Source organism: Ziziphus jujuba, chromosome 9 (assembly GCF_031755915.1).
Source record: "Ziziphus jujuba cultivar Dongzao chromosome 9, ASM3175591v1".
NCBI classification, from domain to species: domain Eukaryota; kingdom Viridiplantae; phylum Streptophyta; class Magnoliopsida; order Rosales; family Rhamnaceae; genus Ziziphus; species Ziziphus jujuba.
In genome coordinates this window covers 23,248,633-23,267,991 of record NC_083387.1, presented here as the reverse complement: position 1 = coordinate 23,267,991, position 19,359 = coordinate 23,248,633, and the positions used below count along the sequence as shown (strand labels likewise).

The 19,359-nt window shown below is 31.8% G+C and overlaps 1 protein-coding gene, 1 long non-coding RNA gene and 1 pseudogene across 4 annotated transcripts; 2 read left to right on the top strand and 1 right to left on the bottom strand.

Annotated features, from left to right (window-relative positions):
* The first annotated feature begins 3,515 nt into the window (after window positions 1–3,515).
* On the top strand, window positions 3,516–6,215 carry LOC132799536 (peptidyl-prolyl cis-trans isomerase-like). Of its 3 annotated transcripts, none has more exons than XM_060811597.1 (3): window positions 3,516–4,365; window positions 5,726–5,912; window positions 6,014–6,127. In XM_060811597.1, exons 1-2 carry the CDS (start codon window positions 3,639–3,641, stop codon window positions 5,842–5,844), a joined length of 846 nt encoding a protein of 281 aa, XP_060667580.1. In that variant the 5' UTR covers window positions 3,516–3,638; the 3' UTR covers window positions 5,845–5,912; window positions 6,014–6,127. The 3 variants fall into 3 exon arrangements, with proteins under 3 accessions (XP_060667580.1, XP_060667579.1, XP_060667581.1); XM_060811596.1 differs by having other exon boundaries at window positions 3,517–4,365; window positions 6,076–6,215; XM_060811598.1 differs by lacking the exon at window positions 6,014–6,127 and having other exon boundaries at window positions 3,520–4,387; window positions 5,726–5,864.
* Window positions 6,108–6,883, top strand: LOC132799537 (peptidyl-prolyl cis-trans isomerase-like; annotated as a pseudogene).
* Window positions 6,884–7,102: 219 nt separating this feature from the next.
* Window positions 7,103–9,112, bottom strand: LOC132799478 (uncharacterized). Its single transcript, XR_009634101.1, has 3 exons — window positions 8,470–9,112; window positions 7,762–7,826; window positions 7,103–7,661 (listed from the first exon to the last, which is right to left on the bottom strand). It is a non-coding gene; the product is annotated as an uncharacterized LOC132799478 (long non-coding RNA).
* Window positions 9,113–19,359: the final 10,247 nt, after the last annotated feature.

Here is a 19,359-nt window from a genome sequence, read left to right as displayed (position 1 = left end):
AAGATAGTAAAAAAAAAAAATAAATTTAACAGCATCAAAAAAATATCAAATATTTAAAAAAAAAATCTGAGAGTCCAAAAAATACTAGATGGCAAAAAAATAAATTTTAAAAGCATGATAAAAAAATGCTAGTATTAAAAAAATTTTGAGAGTCTAATAAAATATCAAATATTCTAACATCTAGTATTTTTTTACTATATGATTTTTTCCAGACTTTAAGATTTTTTTTTTTTTTTTTTACATCTAGTTTACTTTATTTTGAGTTCATGATATATATATATATATTTTTAATATCTGGTATTCTTTCAAACACTTGGATTTTTTTTTAACAAACTGATAATTTTTTTGACTTCCAAAATTGTTTGAATATTTGATATTCTTATTTGAGCTCTTAAATTTTGTTAAACATTTAATATTCTTTATCAATATGAAAAAATTGATTTAAAGATCTAAAATAAAATTTAGTGATTTTAAAGGATACTAAAATGCTTTTTCCTTTTACTCCTACCAAATAAACAAATAAAATTTAAAAAATAATATTTGAAGAGTCATGTGAGATGCTAGTGATATCAATTTGATGGAATCTATTAAATTTAATCAAATTGGATTATATTAAAATAAATTTTCAAATAAAATATATGAATGTTTCAAAATTGATTTTAGAAATTGAAACATTTGTAATTATAAAAATACTAAAATATATATATATATATATATATATATATCCATGGAAGTATAGCCCTGGATTTCATTGACCAAAAAAAATAATAATAATAATTGAAACATGAAATGATTTGATATCTTATTCAACAACCTGTTTTTATTTTTTATTTTTTGAAAAAAAAAAAAAGAAAATTAGCTGGTTTTTTATTCAATATGATACCAACAATAAATTGTGGAGCTCCTTGAAACGGGTCCGGGTCCATTAAAGTGTTGGGTAGCCGTTGGTAATAATTTTTTTTTATCTTGTATAAAATACTCAGTTTTGTAATCACCGTTGCATCGGAGCAAGATTAAAATTTTTATCAGTGATATTGATAAAAATATCAAAAATTTAAAATACAAAAATATCTAAAAAAAATTTTTAAAAATTATTTAATATCAATAAAAATTCATAAATGAAAATTAAATGAAATTTATTTTAAAAAATTGAAATTTTTATTAGAATTTTAGTATTGGTTTATTTATTTAATTAATTATTAAATTGTTTATTAAAATTATAAATATTATATTTTTCTTAATCAATCGATTTATAATAAATATTAATTGTTAAAAATATAATATTATTAATAATAAAAAATGTAAAAAAAAATACATATCTAATAAAATTTATTATTAATTAAGATATATAGAACTGTTATTATAATTATATTATATTTTATAAATATCATTTCAATATTATAAAGAATTTTTAAAATAGTTAATAATTGTTTATATCTTTTTTATTTTCATTTTAAAATGTAAAATGTATGAAAAAATTATTAAAAGATATATTTTTTTAATAATTTTGCACATAATTATTAATATATCATCGATGTGAATATTTAAAAGTTAAATTTACATGTATTAAATATTATCAATACTAAAATTTTGAACTTTGGTTTGCAGAAAATATATTTTCTATATATTTTTTAATTTTTTTCTATGTTTTATTTTTTATATACTTGATAATATTTATACAAATATTAAATTTATTGTGAAAAATAATAATAGCTAGGTAAACTTGTAACTTATGATATTTTTTTTTTTCAAAGAATATAGATAAACTTGTCTAATATAATTTTGAATATTATTTATTAAATGTGAATATTTTATTTTTATTTGCTTAATTATTAGAAAACAATTAAAAGGTAAAAAAACTACCAATATATTAATTTGACAAAAATTTTTATTAAATATTAATAATATTTATAAAAATTTTTGAGAAAAATATTTAATCAAAAAAATTATAGATATTTTTAAAATTTCAAAAAAAATTAAATAAAAATTTAAAAAACTATATAAAAATTGTAAAAATTTATATTGAAATTATGAATTTTTAAATTAAATTGTCAATAATTTAATATGAATATTATGATAAAAATTTACGTAAAAACTTATAAAAAAAAATAAAAATTTTCATTATAAAAGTTATATACATTAAATTTCTTTATAAGATATTTAAAAGATAAAAATTTTGAAAAATTTTGGTAGAAAATTTTGATATTTTAGGTAAAGATGATATCGATTGTCAAGTAAAAATCAATGACATGGCAGCTTTAAATTAAAGGGTTCACGCAGGACAACTGTGTGATGAACCCAGATTCAAGATGATTAGTCCTCCTTTTTTACAAATTGTTTTTTATTAGTCCAATTGGTTTGCATGCTTAAATGATAGGTCATCCTGAGTCTTTCCCTTTTTTATATTTCTTTTTTTTTTTCTCTAAAAAAAATAGTTACCAATGCTTTTTTTTTTTCTATAAATTCCTCACTTTAAAAACATTTGAATAAGCCTTTTTCTTTTTGGTGAAAACAGCTGAATAGGCCTTTAGTACATTTGGGTCGTACCACAAATTCCGTAACTAGAGTTTTTTTTTTCTTTTCTAATTTGTGAAAAAAAACAATATATATATATATGTATATATCCGTGGAAGTATAGCCCCGGAATTCATTAACAAAAAAATATTAATAATAATAATTGAAACATAAAATTGTTTGATATTTTATTCAACTACCTGTTTTTCAATATTTGAAAAAAAAAAAAAAAAGAGAGAAAGAAAACTACCTGGTTTTTCTTTAAAATAATAATAACAATAAATTGTGGAGTTCCTTGAAACGGGTCCGGGTTCATGAACGCGTTCGGTAGCCGTAGATATTTGCAAAACCATTTTTAAAATGTAGCCCATGTTTGGATTTTATTTATTTATTTATTTTTTTTGGGTTTATTTAGTATTTTTTTAATAATTTTTTTTTATCCGGTATAAAATACTCAGTTCATAATCACCGTTGGATTAGAGATCATATCGATATTCAGTAAAAAAATTCAATGACATGGCAGCTTTAAATTAAAGGATCCACGTACGACAAGTGTGTGATGAACCCACACATCGTGAGTTCCCATTCCGAGATCTCTCCACGTAGCATATATTGAAGACTATCCGCCAACGTGGATGAACCGTAAGAAAAACCGTACGAAAATAAACGTCGTCGTCTTTCAAAAAGTCCACGAGCGAGCGAACGCATCCGAGTGGTGACAATAGCATATACCGCTTTAACCTCGGATCCTAAACCCTAACCCTAGTCAAAACCTAACGCAACTAGGGTTAGCCTCATTCTTGTAAGATAATGCCACGTGTTAATCCAAGGGTTAAGATCAGCTCTGACTAAATATTGAACCCTGTATAAACTCCACGCCCCGCCTTAGCCTCCGATCCCAAACACTAACCCTAGTCAAAGCCTAACGCAACTAGGGTTAACCTCATTCTATGTAAGATCATATCGCGTGTTTAAATTCAAGGGTTAAGATCAGCTCTGAATAAATATTGAACCCTATATAAACTCCACGCCCACACTTGACACGCTCAGGTCTTCAATTCGAAGGTTTCTGTGAGCGAGCTTGAGCTTTTTTCTGTTATTAGTCTTCTTCTTAGCTTTCCTCAATGGCGCCAAAGGTTAAGGTGTTCTTAGATTTTACGATTGGTGGCCAACCGGCCGACCGTAATCTTTCATCAATGGCGCCAATCCCTTGGCTTTCATCACTGGTGCAATTGCCCGAGTTGTCGTTGTGTGCCGAGGTTGTAGTGGAGACCGGTCGGTTTCTCCTTCGTCATTCTTTTGAGCTTTTATTAAAGACGCCAGACCTTTGTGAGGCTTCATTAAATACGCCAAACCCTAAGGTGTTCATGGATGTGACGATCGGTGACGAACCGGCCGGCCGTGTGGTGATGGAGCTTTTCGCTGACGTCACTCCACTCACCGCCGAGAATTTCCGTGCCCTCTGCACCGGCGAGAAAGGGGTCGGTAGGAGCGGAGAGCGTCTGCACTACAAAGGATCGACCTTCCACCATGTGATCCCGGGTTTCATGTGCCAGGGAGGCGATTTCACGGCCGGAAATGGCACTGGCGGTGAGTCGATCTACGGCTCCAAGTTCGCCGACGAGAACTTCGTCAAGAAGCACACCGGCCCTGGTATCCTTTCCATGGCGAATGCCGGGCCCGGAACCAACGGATCTCAGTTCTTCATCTGTACGGCCGAGACAGAGTCGCTTGATGGCAAGCACGTGGTTTTCGGTCAGGTCGTCGAGGGCTTCGACGTTGTGAAGGCCGTGGAGAAAGTGGGGTCCAGCACCGGAAGGACTTCGAAGCCGGTGGTGATCGCCGACTGCGGTCAGCTCTCTTAGATGATTTGGTTTGTCTGATTTTGTTGGGTCTTTTTTATTATGTCTATTACGATGGTCTTTCTCTAGTAATTTTTTTTTTTTTTTCTTATTTCGGCATTTGGTATATGTCTGGGGGTTTTATGTTTTTTGGTACTCTTACTGAGTCCAAAATAGTCCAATGTTACTGTGGGTTAGGCCAGGTTGACGTTTGGATGACCCACCCTGTACGTCTTGTCTGTGCAAATATACATGATAAATAAAACTGGTGTTAAAAGGAAGGCTACGGTGAATTGTACTGTTGCTACAGGTTCCACCAATCTCCTAGGAGATGACCAATCATGGATTTCGTTAGAGTTTAAGTAGAGTTCTTAGCATGGTTATTTGTAAAAGATGGACAAGTCACTTATATCATTAATTAAGTTACCTCAGGATTCTGGTCAAAGCAATGCATGATAGCTTGATACTCTTTTAAGGTCTCCAGCTGGTGTGGATGTAGCATGTGCATTTATATAATTTACATCTTCCCTACCAGAGTGAGCTAATGACTTCCTCATATTACTAGAAGATGTCATGAGACTATGATCACCCAAAAAAATATGGATGTCCAAAATGCTCTTGCTATTACAAGCTATATAGGATCTTACTTCTTTTCTGGATTTCTATTTTCACCATTCTGGACTCTGTTGTTGGTATTATCCGCAACGTTAATCCATTAATTGTGGTTTTTCAATTGGATATCATAGCTCTTGAATTTGCGGGAGTTACTTTATATGCAATTTTGGGATAGAGAAAGTTTTGTTGATGGTCTCATTCGATGTCTTCTTTGCAACTTGGAAGGCGAATTTCCTTTCAGGACTATGTGAAAGGAAATTGGTCAGCAGAATGTGTGTGTGAGTAACTTTATGTGGGCCTTTTTGGTTAATTGCATTGGCTTCCATGTACAACATGAAGCCTTATCCTGATTATGAAAATGATTCTTTATATTTGTTAACTTGTACTACATATCATGTTACACTCTTAGAATATGGCTTAAATTTAAATGTTGCATTCCAGACTATCATTTTCTGCTTAAAATCAAACATATTGTTACCAGTGTAACTCCCCTATATTAACGTGTGTGTGCATGATAGGTGCAAGCTGTAGATGTTGAATTTTGAATCAAAATGTGTCTGCTTTATGGTTATATAGATTATCATGTCTTTAAAGCTAAAGCTTCATATGTTGATGGGTTTCTCTTTGTAGTGAATATTTCTGCTTATGCTTGAAATAAGCTAAAAAATTATCTCTACTAATTTTTTCCTGTGTGAATTTTCTTCTTATGCAATTGTTATCTAATCTTCATTTGTTGTGTTCTTCATTATTTACAGGTATAACTTTTAAGATAAGTCTGGACATTTCATCATTGGTTGAGATTACTAATAATTCCTTTGTCGATGATGTCTCACAAATTGTGGAAACCCATGTCCCATTCCATAAGGTTTACTGATTCCCAGTAATGCCCGTGGACATATTTTGAAAATAGTTGGTGGAAATACTGCTCTTGTACGATGGGAGGTAAATGGGTTGTAATTGACCTGCTTTTACTTATTGCTTCATAAGGTGCCTTACAGAATCTTTGGTCAAGTCTGAGTTTTCTTAGTGTTATCATTGTTTAGATAATGCTACATTTAAAGATGCTTCCTTTTGTGCTGAAACATCCACTTTTTGTCTGGGATAGCCATTAGCCATTTTGGGGTGCCGGTGTTGCTCATGCGTCTAGCCCAAGAGCTTTATATGGATAGCAGTGCCGAGAATTTCCTTGCCCTCTGCACCGGCGAGAAAGGGGTCGGTAGGAGCGGAGAGCGTCTGCACTACAAAGGATGACCTTCCACCATGGGATCCCCGGTTCCATCTGCCAGGGAGGCAATTTCACCGCCGGAAATGGCACCGGCGGTGAGTCGATCTACGGCTCCAAGTTTGCCGACGAGAACTTCGTCAAGCACACCGGCCCTGGTATCCTTTCCATGGCGAATGCCAGACCCGGAACCAACGAATCTCAGTTCTTTATCTGTACGGCCGAGACGGAGTTGCTTGATGGCAAGCACGTGGTTTTCGGTCAGGTCGTCGAGGGCTTCGAATTTGTGAAGGCCGTGGAGAAAGTGGGGTCCAGCACCCGAAGGACTTCGAAGCCGGTGGTGATCGCCGACTGCGGTCAGCTCTCTTAGATGATTTGGTTGTTTGACTGTTGGGTTCTTCTAGTAGTTTCATCTTTTATTTTTTTGTTTTGTTTTTTCTTTTTTTTTTGGGTTGTTTTTTGCTTATTTCGGCATTTGGGATATGTCAATGGGGTTTTATGATTTTTGGTACTCATAGGTTGCGATTGCAATTGATACGAGGACAGGTCTGGAGCGGACTGGTACAGTTATAAATTTTATGTTTCGTATAGATAATCCGAACTATTTTATAATTATATTTTTATTTTTTCTAAAAGTGTAAAATTTAAAAATTATATTTATATTTATAAAAAATTCTTATATTTAATTAAAGTTGTAAATATTATATTTAATTAAAAAAAATTTTAATTACACCCAATCGACACAAAATTGTAATCAGCCCCAATTAATTTCTCTCTACACTGAGCCTAAGACTAGTAGGTAACTCATCTGTTTGTGCTGTTTTCTCATGATGAACGAATTAGTTCTGCAGGGACCATTTTCATAAGCAACAAATAAACAGAACTTTAATTGGTGGAATAGCTGGTTCCCATAAACACAATTAAGAAAATAAAACAAATTTGACCAAAAATCAAGCTGCAGACTAATCTGAAGAAAGGTAAATGCAATTCCTTTCCTAATCAACTATTCACTCATCATATTATGTGCAGTAAGTTTAGATGAATACAAAGCCAGCAAAACATGGTATGGTAACAGAGAAAATCTTTACAACTCCTTGAGAAAAGGATGAGACTAGAAAGTAGCATGCAACTGCAACCTTTATACAATGCTATCTTATTTCAAGTTGTTGTTTCTCTGTACTCTTTTAACCATTCCATACTACCATCTTCAATAACAGAACACCTGACTACTCTCCTACTTAACTCTGTGAGATCAGAGAGTAAGAAAGAGTGTTATATTAAACTTAAAAAAAGAAAAGAAAAAAAAAGGGCATTGAAGAAGAAGGTTTCTATTATTTATCATTTTCCTTTCCACTTGTTTTCCTTGCCAGTTTCTTAACATTTTCCTTGTCTGCAGTAGCTATCTCAGATGCCACAGCAGCAGTCATAAAAGAGTCAAATTTCTCAGGCTTTCCCAGCACAATCTCAATCTGAAAGAAAAAGAGAAATGTTTCAGCAGCCAAATAAAATATACTATAGAAATTTTATAAAAAAATGTTCATAACTTAGAACCAACTATGGCCAACTGACCTTGGCCTTCTGTACCAAACAACCTTTGTTCTCATCTTTCATGCCAACCGTAGATGTTGAAACTTCTGTTGCATATCATAAATGAAGAAAAATCATGTCAGCTATGTCCACCATGCATGTTAGATGATATCACTGATCACTGAAAATATCATATGCTTCAATGATGGCTGACAGATTAGCTTAACAAGATACCTTACTTAGTGGCAAACATTAATCCTAGAGAGTAAAGAGGCCAATAACAGCATTTTGATCATGCATATTACAGTAAAATGGCTGCCATCCACATTCTCAATCTTTAAACTTAAATCCATGTGCTACTTATGAAGTTTAACACCCACTCCAGCTCAATATATTATTAATTAAATTGTGCTACACTAGAAGCACCCATAAGAGAACGTAAAAAAGACAAGTGGTGTCCCAATAGCGGTAAGCTCCATTATATCTATCCAATCTGCCATTCTAAGGACAATCTATTAGCACAACTCATTATGAATTTCGACCAACATGGACCTTCACGTATATTTGAAATCAAACTTTACCAAATTATGCCATCAAGTTAGGTGCATTCGTATATATATTACTTTATTCTCTCTGTTCTAGATGCAGGACTACAGAGTAAAGGCATTCTCAACTTTTTCCATAATTAATAGCAGCTATAAACGAAGTTAGATAAACAATCCCAAACAGAAAAGAAGAGCAAGAACTAACCTCAACGGACTTCTAATACTCCGCTTAGGAGTTGAATCCTCCGCCTTCTAGAAGTACCACTGTAAAATTGTTCCACTGATCACAAACACCTACGCCTTCACCATCGCAGCAGCAGACCACAACATGGTAAGAATTGCCAATGTGAAATAAGCAGGCACCCAACTATCTTGTTTCTACACAAGTTTATTCTCCCTTGGATTCCCATGGCACAATCGGCCCATTCAACCTGGCAAACACCCAGAACACAACAATGGGCGCATGATAGACAACCAACCCCAATATCAAACTGGGCAGAACCACGAACAAACCCAGGTTCTTAGAAAGAGCATCAGACGCAACCTCGATTATGCTCACAGTCAGCTCAATTCTATGCCAGTTAGTCACAATTATCCACAAAAGAACCCCCAATCACCAAAAACACAAAAACCAGCACCAAAATCCTATAAACTAATGGGAAGGAATCGCTACAGGACGAGCTAACCGTGCGGGCCAAGCTTCAATTTTTGACACGATCGGACTGGAGCTGCTTCGGCGAGAGACACCAGCGAGAAAGTGGAGAGCTTCGGCAAGTTTGGGACAAAAGTGACCCAGGGGGAAGACGGGTCTGATTAATTCTGAACGAGTGGGACAGAATCATTGTTTGAATAACTTGTCTCATTCTCAAAATTACGTTACCAAACATCCGATGGGACACAGTCCTGTCCTGACGTACCCAATCCTGTGAAACAAGCACAACCTTACCGAGTCCAAAACAGTCCAATGCTAATGTGGGTCTATGAGGTGGCATTTGATAAGTAGGATAGATTTTGATCGGACAGGACATGTTCGGATCGGACAGGATCAGATAGAATACAATAGAATAGTTCTGTGTTGGCAGAATTCCAGACTGAATAGAGAACTAGTTGTTACATGTTTGATACAGTATAATTTTTTATTTTTTTAAAATGAAAATTTTAAAAATTATATTTATATTTACAAAAAAAAATATTATATTTAATTAAAATTGTAAGTTTATATATTTATATTTACATTAAAAAATTTAATTTTTTTTTTACATCCACAAATTATATTAATATATAATTTTAGATACAAATTAAAATTAAATTATAATATAGTATTTTATAAATAACAATTAACTAAAAATAAAAATAAAAATAAAAATAATTTAATGGGATTTATAACTAGAATTAAAAAATATATACTTGTTTCCTAGGAGGCCATCAGGCCCAATTAATTTTTCTCTACACTGAGTCTTCAATTGGTAGGCAACTCATTTGTTTGTGCTGTTTTCTCATTATGAACGGAATTAGTTCTGCAAGGACCATTTTCATAAGCAACAAAGAAACAGAACTTTAATTGGTGGAATAGATGGTTCCCATAAACAAATTTAGAGAAGAAAACCAATTTGAACAAAAAACAAGCTGTTGACTAATCTGAAGAAAGGTAAATGCAATTCCTTTCCTAATCAACCACAAAATCTGAAGAATGTTATATTAAACTACAAAAAAAAAAAAGGCATTGAAAAAGAAGGTTTCTATTATTTATCATTTTCCTTTCCACTTTCCTTGTTTTCCTTGCCAATCTCCTTAACATTTTCCTCGTCTTCAGTAGCTATCTCAGATGCCACAGCAGCAGTCATAAGAGAGTCCAATTTCTCAGACTTCCTCAGTACAATCTCAATCTGAAAGAAAAAGAGAAAGATTTCAGCAGCCAAATAAAATATACTATCGGAATTTTATGAAAAATTGTTCATAAATTCGAACTCCCAACTATGGACAACTGACCTTGGCCTTCTGTACCACTGTGAAATAGTTCCACTGATCACAAACACATGCGCCTCCACCATCGCAGTAGCAGACCACAACATAGTAAGAATTGCCAATGTGAAATAAGCAGGCACCCAATTATCTTGCTTCTACACACAAGTATATTCTCCATTGGATTCCCATGGCACAATCTTCCCATTCAACCTGGCAAACACCAAGAACACAACAATGGGCCCATAATAGACAACCAACTCCCATATCAAACTGGGCAGAAACACGAACAAACCCAAGTACTTAGAAAGAGCATCAGACACAACCCCGATTATGCTCATAATCAGCTCAATTCTATGCCGGTTAGCCACGATTATCCACGAGAGAAACCCAATCACAAAAACCAGCACCAAAATCCTATAAATCAATGGAAAGGAATCGCTACAAGACAAGCTAACCGTACATGCCATGAACCAATAAACGTTGAAGAAAATGGGTATAAAAATGAAAAACGAAAGCGATGCAGAGATGCAAAAATTCATACTCACCTGCCGTGTTTGCTCCTCGGAGAGACACAAAGGTCCCGCAAAAAACACGATCGTTCACCGAGGAAGAGAGCTGCTTCGATTGTTGACACAATCCGGCGAGGAGTTGCTTCGGCGAGAGACACCAGTGAGGAAGAGAAGAGCTTCGACGAGTTTGGGACAAATGTGACCCAGGTGTAGAAAGGGTCTGATTTGGCCTGCTAGCGTGGGACAGAATTACTGTTTGGGATATCCTGTCCCCTTCTTAAAATGTTGCTACGAAACACCGGACTGGGACACAGTCCTGTCCTGACCTGCCCAATCCGGTGAAACAAACATGGCCTGAGGCTCTTAACTTGCAATATCGGGCTACCCTAAACTATGTTTAAAAAAAAGAAAAAAAAAGAAAAAAAGATTTTACGTCTTTTTTTTTTTTGGGTGAATACGTCTTTTTTTTATCTTACTTCTTTTCTGGATTTCTATTTTCACTGTTAGACAATATCTTTTATCTCTGCAATTGTGTGTGTGTATGTGTGTGTGTGTTTTTTTTTCCTCTGTTTTTCTATGGTTTCTTAGATTATATAGGTCAATACCCTCGGTGGATTTTGGTCTATCGGGGGTAGAGAAAACAAAATACCGGTCCTTTTAAGAAAAAGACAAGGGAGAGATAAAGACGACCATTTAAAAGTATATATATATATATATATACTTTTTCTATGGTTAGGATGGACCTAACAAAAATGGTATTGTCTAAAAAAGTAGAAAAATGATCAGTTATTAGATTTTAATTCATTTAATAAATGGCTCAGATATATCCCTGTCACACATTAAAAAATTACAATTTTCTTCAACTTTTCTGCTTCAAAACATTATTTCATTTCCCGCTCGCATTACTATTTCACATAGACTTTATTATTTTAAAATTATCAAATAAAATTCACAATCTCTCACCGTTTCAAAAACCCAAATAAAATCCACCATCTCCACCGTTCCAACCCCACATATTCTTTTATTACTTCCACCGCCCGGACCTTCTCCTCAACAATTCAAAATCCATTTAGAGCTTAGGTTAAATGTTAGTATTTGTGAGCCATTATTTTATTTATTTATTTTTTGGAACCTTTGTTGTTGTTGTTGTTGTTTCTTTCTTTTTTTTTTTTGTGTTTTTTAAGTGTTAAAAAAAACCCAAAAAAAAAAAAAACAATGACATCGATGACCTACAAAACATCACTGGCTTAGATACCAAATAAATGGGCATTTTCATCCAGATTAAGAGCTGCTCTTTCTTGGTGGTCCAGAGTAGTCTTGTCGTGGTCGAGAGCGAAGTTTCGACGGTGACTGTATCATTTCCCAGAGTATAAAGGATTTCTATGGCCATAATAATCGAGTCTCGATCTTTTGAGTTTTGAGGCCCCAAATTTGATCGAATATGAGGTTGAGCAATTCCTACTTAGAAAGTTTCGATTGAGCTATAAGGGACAAGCAGGCGATCATAGAGGAATTAGACTGGTGGGGTTTCAGAGAGCAAGAATTGAGATGATGGTGTTGTAAGTTGAATTGAATACTGGAAAAAAGGAGGTTTGAGAACGTAGAGTTATAGAAGCTTTAATGTTTTTGTAAATTTTTTCTGTTATTTTTTTTAATTCCTTTGTAATTTTTTTATATTTTTACAAGTATCATTCAAAATAATAAAATTCAAATTTAATTAAAAAAAATGAGGACCAAATGAGAATTACAAAATTAAAAAGATAACCACAAAAAAAAAAAAAATTGGTCCCCCAATTTTTAAATTTTTTTTATTCTTTTCTTTTTTATTTTATTTTTAAAAAAAATTGGGATACCAAAGTCAATGCTTTTAGGATGTAAGAGCATTGGCTTTAGTCCCCAATTTTTTTTTTTTTTATCTTTTCAATTTTGTAATTTTCAATTTATCCTTAATTTTTTTTGTTAAGTTTGAATTTTATTATTTTGAATATTACTTATAAAAATATAAAAAACATTACAAAGGAATTAAAAAAAGAAAATAACAAAAAAAATTAAAAAATTAAAGAAATTTACAAAAGCATTAAAGCTTCCATAACTCTGCGTTCTCAAACCTCTTTCTTTCCAGTATTTAATTCAATCCACAACACCCCCATCTCAATTCTTGTTCTCTAAAACCCCACCATTCTAATTCCTCTATGACTGCCTACTCGTCCCTCACAGCTCAATCGAAACTCTCTAAGTAGGAACTCTTCAACCTCATATTCGATCAAGATCGGGATCTCAAGACTCAAAAGAATCCAGCCAAATGAGACTTGATTATCAAGACCATAGAGGCGCGTTCTGCCCTAGACAGCGATATAGTCACCACCGGGATTTCGCTCTCGGCCACGTTGAGACTACTCTGGACCACCGATAAAGAGCAGCTCTAAATCTGGAGGAAAATGCCCACTTCTTTGGTATATAAGCCGGTGATGTTTTGCAGGTTATTAATGTCATTGTTTTTTCTTTTCTTTTTTTTTGGTTTTTTATTCACACTTAAAAAAAAAAAAAAAAACTCAAAGGCTCACCAAAAAAAAAAATAAAAAAAGAACAATGGCTCACAAATACTAACCTTTAACCTTAGCTCTAAATGAATTTTGGATTGTCAAGGAGAAGGCCCGAGCAATGGGAGCAATAGAAGAATATCTTAGACTTGAACGGTGGAGGTGGTGGATTTTATTTGAGAATTTTGAAATGGTGAGAGATTGTAAATTTTATTTGGAAATTTTGAAATGGTAAAGTCTGTGTGAAACAGTGGTGCGAGCGGGAAAGAAAATGATATTTTGAAGCGGGAAGGTTGAAGGAAATTTTTTGAAGTTGCAATTTTTTCAAGTGTGACAAGGAAATATCTGAGCCATTCATTGGATAAGTTGAAATCTAATGGCTGGTCATTTTTTCGTATTTTTAGGTCGGACTTGATCATAGAAAGATTCTATATATATATATATATAGAAAGAGGTTATGGTCAGGACGTCCTGATCATATTGTATCCAGACAAAAAACGTAATCTTTTGATGAGGGTGTTGCATGGCCGTTCAATTAAAATCTATAGTGTAGATTAAAAGTTCTCAATCTCAAATTACCTCCCAAATGTCATTCTTCCCTTCCCTTACTTCCTATCAGGAGCCACCGTTCTTCCCTTCCCTTCCTTTTCGGGCCACTATTCTTCCTTTTCTTTCCCACCATCTCCAACCTTCCAAATACAACATCACCGTTCATCCAAGGGAGTCGGAGCCACCGTTGGGAGGAGAGGGTTACACAAATTGCAATTTTGCATTTTCTATAAGCATTACTCATAACCATCTTGGAGAATGAAGATTCCAAAATACAAAAGTAAGAGGGGGTGAGTCAAATTAATAATCACAGATACAATTGGAAATAAATTCCTCATTTAATATACAGCTGGAAGTAAATTCCTCCAGTCAGATTGAACATAGATCATAAACCATGAACATTGGCTTTAAATCTCATTCTCATTCCTGAAATTGCTTCAATATTCCAAATACAACTTTGTACAGGAATCAAATTATTTTACCACTCAATAGGAATTCTAACAGCATATTATATAGATGACATTATTTGGTGTTACAGAGAAATAAGAAGAAAAGTTGGATGAGTAAGGTTAAAAAAAAAACAAAAAAGGGTTTGTATGCACGCCCAGGAAATTTGCCGCTGCTCACTTTTTCCTTAGCTTTGTTGATAACATCTCCTAGTCCTACACATGTATATTGCTTACAGAATTTCGAGGCAACCTATAAAAGGTGACCAAGTTAAGCAAAAATTTATATAAGAGGAGAGAATCAATTTATGGAAATGCAATTGTAAAAATTAACCTTGGCATGATGTGGGTGTTATAACATTCTAAGCAGATTATGGTACACTAACACCTGTTTGATAGTGAAACAAATTAAGCATGCTATAATTAACAAAGGCATCTATATACATTATACCATTGCATTAATGGGCTTTTCAGAGAAAAATGCATTTTAAAACCATGAATGAGAAGGCTCAGACTTGAAAGTTTTTATTTGGAGGCAGTTATTGATAAACAATTCTAATTATAGATGGAGTTCAATCTATTTATTAGAGTTTCACTTTGTTTTTTGCTAATATGTATATTTCATAGCAAATTTATGACTCAGCATACAAATGCCAGTGTCGAAGATCATGGAACAAAAATTTAATGCTTGGGATTCTAAGAGATAAAAGTGAATGAATAAGCTCCAAGAAACAAATCACTTTTTTCAAAAAGTAGGTGGCATATCAAAATCCTCTAGGCAATTTAAATAATATGATACAATACAATATATCAGTAATCTTCTGTTCTTCAAGAAATTGCCTCAATGAGCAGCACAATATTATTTAAAATGATAAATCAATCGAATAGTCTGGGTACAACACGATCAGGATGTTCTGATGATAGCCTCTCTCTCTGCATATATGTATAAATATGATTTAGATATTTGTTTATAGGATACTACTATCTCATCTCGGTCCTTAAAGGAAAAATTTGTGATTTGCAGAAATTGTTGTCATTAATTTTGATCAAAATATCAAAAATCTCAATTGTTTTTATGTTGTCAATGATGATAATGTTTAAAATATCTGATATTTCCATTTTTTGAAGGGGTCAAAATAAAATTTAGGTTCAAAATGGAAACAGATAAAACTTCCATAATATCTATCGAAATTTCCAAAATTTTACCAAATTTTCCATGGAAATTTTCGTAAAATATGAACATCAAATCCTTAACAATTTGGTTAAAAAATCTATAATTTCCATAAAATTTTCATTGAAATATCAAAAATATCCATGGACTTCTTTAATTTTCTAAAAAAAATTCATAAATATTATTGATATTTAGTAAAATTTGTTATCAAATTTACTTCATTGATAATTTTTTTATCCTTTAATTGTTTTTTAAATGTTTAATGATATAAGCAAAACTAGTTTATTGTTATTGTAATATGAAACTCAAGTTGAAGGATATGGAAGCTGAAGAATAAAATCATCAAGACTTGGATTCAATAATAATATTTGAAATTATAATGGAAGATGATGATGAAGAGGGCAACCAAATATACCAATGGATTAGAGATGTTCATTTAGATGATCATGAAAGAAATCTTGATCCAAAAATTGCCCAACAAGTTGAAAAAGAGGGAATAAATGTTCAAAAGTGATTGCTGAAGAAGTATATTCTAGTAATGGTAATTTATATCAAAGACTTATGAGAAAGCCAACTATAATTACTAGTGTTTCAGCTCCATCAGGCAGTACACATTTACAATTTGAGACTCTTAGTAGTCACTTTAGCTGCAGTGATTATGAAGATAACTTCAATAAATTATTTGAATTAGAAGTTAAAAGTGGTAGCGGCCAAAGGGAATCACCAAGTCAAGAAAGTTAGATTAAGCCCATTTACTGGTGAACAATAATATTACACACATGCAACACAAGATAAAGATCATGGGAGTAAAGATGCAGGTCAAGGATTCGATGTTATTGGAAAAGACTATATACGTAAAGAGAAACCTATCATGGAGATGTCACAACAAGAAAATATTCGATTTTTATGAATTTTGGATGTATGAGAGTTGGAAATCATTTTCATAACCCTTATTCAATGGATATTTATGGAATGTCATCAAGTAGCAACTCATGGGTACCATCTCAAACTCAACCATCAGAGAGTAGTAGTTATGCACATAGTCAACCAATAATTCAAGATCCATATGGTTGGCATATTAATAATTATATGCAAAATTATCAGAGAAATATATTTTTTCGTAACTTTTTCTCACATTTCACATCTCAAAATCAAAATAAAGAAGAAACCAATGATTTTCAACTACCCAGAAGTTTTATATGGTATTAAGATAACATTTATGAATTACAACGTAATTGTAATAATCGTTTTATATATTTTAGTTAATAAATAATTTTATCATATATGTATTTTTTGATATATTTTTATTAATAATAATTCATATATGTTCATTAATACTTATTATAAATCAACTCACTATAAGAATATAATATCCATTCAATATTTTAGTAAGTTTTATAACCAATTGATAAATGATGGATTAAATAAACTAATTCTAAACTTTCAATAAAATTTTTTATTTTTTAAAACAAATTTTCATTATTTTTTATAATTTTTTATTGATATTCAATATTTTTATAGAAATTTTTACATTTTAAACTTTTAATATTTCTATCTATATCCATTTTTTAAATATTGAATGATGGAAATAATACTTTGCATTTGAGATATGGCATCCCACGTCCACCAATTGCCCCCTTTTTTTTCTTTTCTTTTCCCTAGCTAATAATTCCCAGAACAGAAGAGGGCGGAAGCTCCTTGGTCATAGGTGTTAAAAATTCATTTTGATATTGGTTCCCTTTTGCACGTATTATACATGAAAGTAATATTATGTTAAGTTAAAAGAAAATATCTTATATAATGATTACATCATATTATGTGTATCATTTTTAATTTTTATATTCAATGTAAATACAATGATTTATAATTATGTGCAACATCATCCACTAAAACTAAAATATATGAATTCTACATAAATATAATCACATATTTGGTAATGAATAATTTGTAAAATAGTGTCATATAACCTTAGTTTTTTTAAGTTTTTCTAAATTGAAGACGCCTGATAGAAATTATAAGATTCTCCTAAATTCTTAACATGAAAAAAGTGAGTCTGGCCAAATAAAAAGAGTTTGGAAAGTACGTTCCTAGGGTCGTCGATGATTATAGGACTTAATACGCCACTTTCTAATTGTTGCAGCCTTTATGAAAAACTGGGGAAAAAAAATGTATCACATACACGTGAGCTAAAAGTTTGACATGTTTACTTAATTGTATTGCATCATAGTTAAAAACACGCGAGATAAAAGTTTCTTAATTGTATTAAAAATATTTGCTTTATTTAAATATCTACATTTATTAAAAATAAGATCAATTAGCTACGTTTAAATAAATATAGATTTATTATTATTTTGGGTATATGTTGTGTCACTTTTAAAAATATGTAAAATAAAAAAATATTATTTAAAAAATTAGAAAACGAAATATATGTAAAATAAAAGTTGTATTAAAATTTAAGGAATAGCAATATTATAATAAATAAATAAATAAAGGGTGAAATTAATGTTTTAAGCAGTGCATTAGTTTTGGAAAAAGTTGTGAGACACATGTGCATTGTAGAAATGAGCGAGTGTGCTAGCGTGGAGAAAGGAGCGAGTGCATGACCGTGTGTGCAAGTGAGTGTTGCAAGCAGTCCTCAAGAAATAAAGGTTTGATGTTGTTTCATCAAGAATGGTTCTCTAATGAACTTCTTGTTGATGTGTAATTGCGTGTGGGCTGACGAGTCAAATTGATAGCGGCTGTAGCCAATCATGAGTGGTATACCGGAGACAGGGTCTGTGGATTTCTAGTTCGTATTATGATTTGGCCATCTTAAGAAAATACTAAAAAGATTTTAATTTAAAGAGTTAAATTGAGTTCATTATATATTTATGCTGATGGAGAGCTTTTTTTCTTTTTTCTTTTTGTTTTTTTAATTCTTTTCCTTTCTTGCTAGGTTTAGATGAAAACACTAAAAAAACTTTTTTGTTTTTGTTAGAAATTATACTTATTTGCATAAAGCATTTTCAATGATGAATATAAATAATTTTATTTGTTTTTGTTAGAAATTATATTTATTTGCATGAAGTATTTTTAATGATAAATATGAATTGATATTTATATAATATAAAAATTAACATTATCTAATTTATGTAGCATAATTATATAATTAATTTTAAAATTATTTTTCAAAAATAATGTGTATAAAAATATTTATAACTATTAATTAATTAAATTTTTATTTTTTTTAAAAAAATTGAAAATATGTAACAAACCTTCTAAAAAATAAAAGATTATCTTAACCGTGCTTCTTTTTCTTACCACATCAATTTAATATGATGCTTAAATAAATCCATTAGAAAAAGGATTTTTTTTGTTTATTTTTTTGGTATTGTTAAAAAAAAAAAAGAAAGAAAAAACTAGCAATAAATAGTTGAGATGCTCTCAAACAATGACACCAACTTGAATATGTTGCCATAAATGCGAGTAAATAGGGGGAGAAATTGAGCAGGTGTACGTACATGGCATAATTCAAGTTACCAATCCAATCTTACTATTTAATAGTATTATTATTATTATTGAAGGACCAATCTTTCTGTTGAACTCCTAAAGCTGAATTATACACTGCATTGCGTATCAGTTGTACATAAAATGCATACACAAGCAGGAAAAACAACAAAAAAAAAAACAATGCAGTGCCTCGACTATGTATGCAGCTTAGAGACAATTTAACGAAATAATAATAAACATTGCATCTTACGGAGCTTCCCCTAACATATATCATTTTATACATATAATGAAGCTTCCTTTTATACACATATTCCCGGCTTGTTTTAATTTATTGTAAGGTGTTATTATAACAGAGAGGTTTATAGGAATAATACCAAAATGAAGGACAACGTTCTACGAAAACCACCCCTTCAAAAGTTTTAAGGG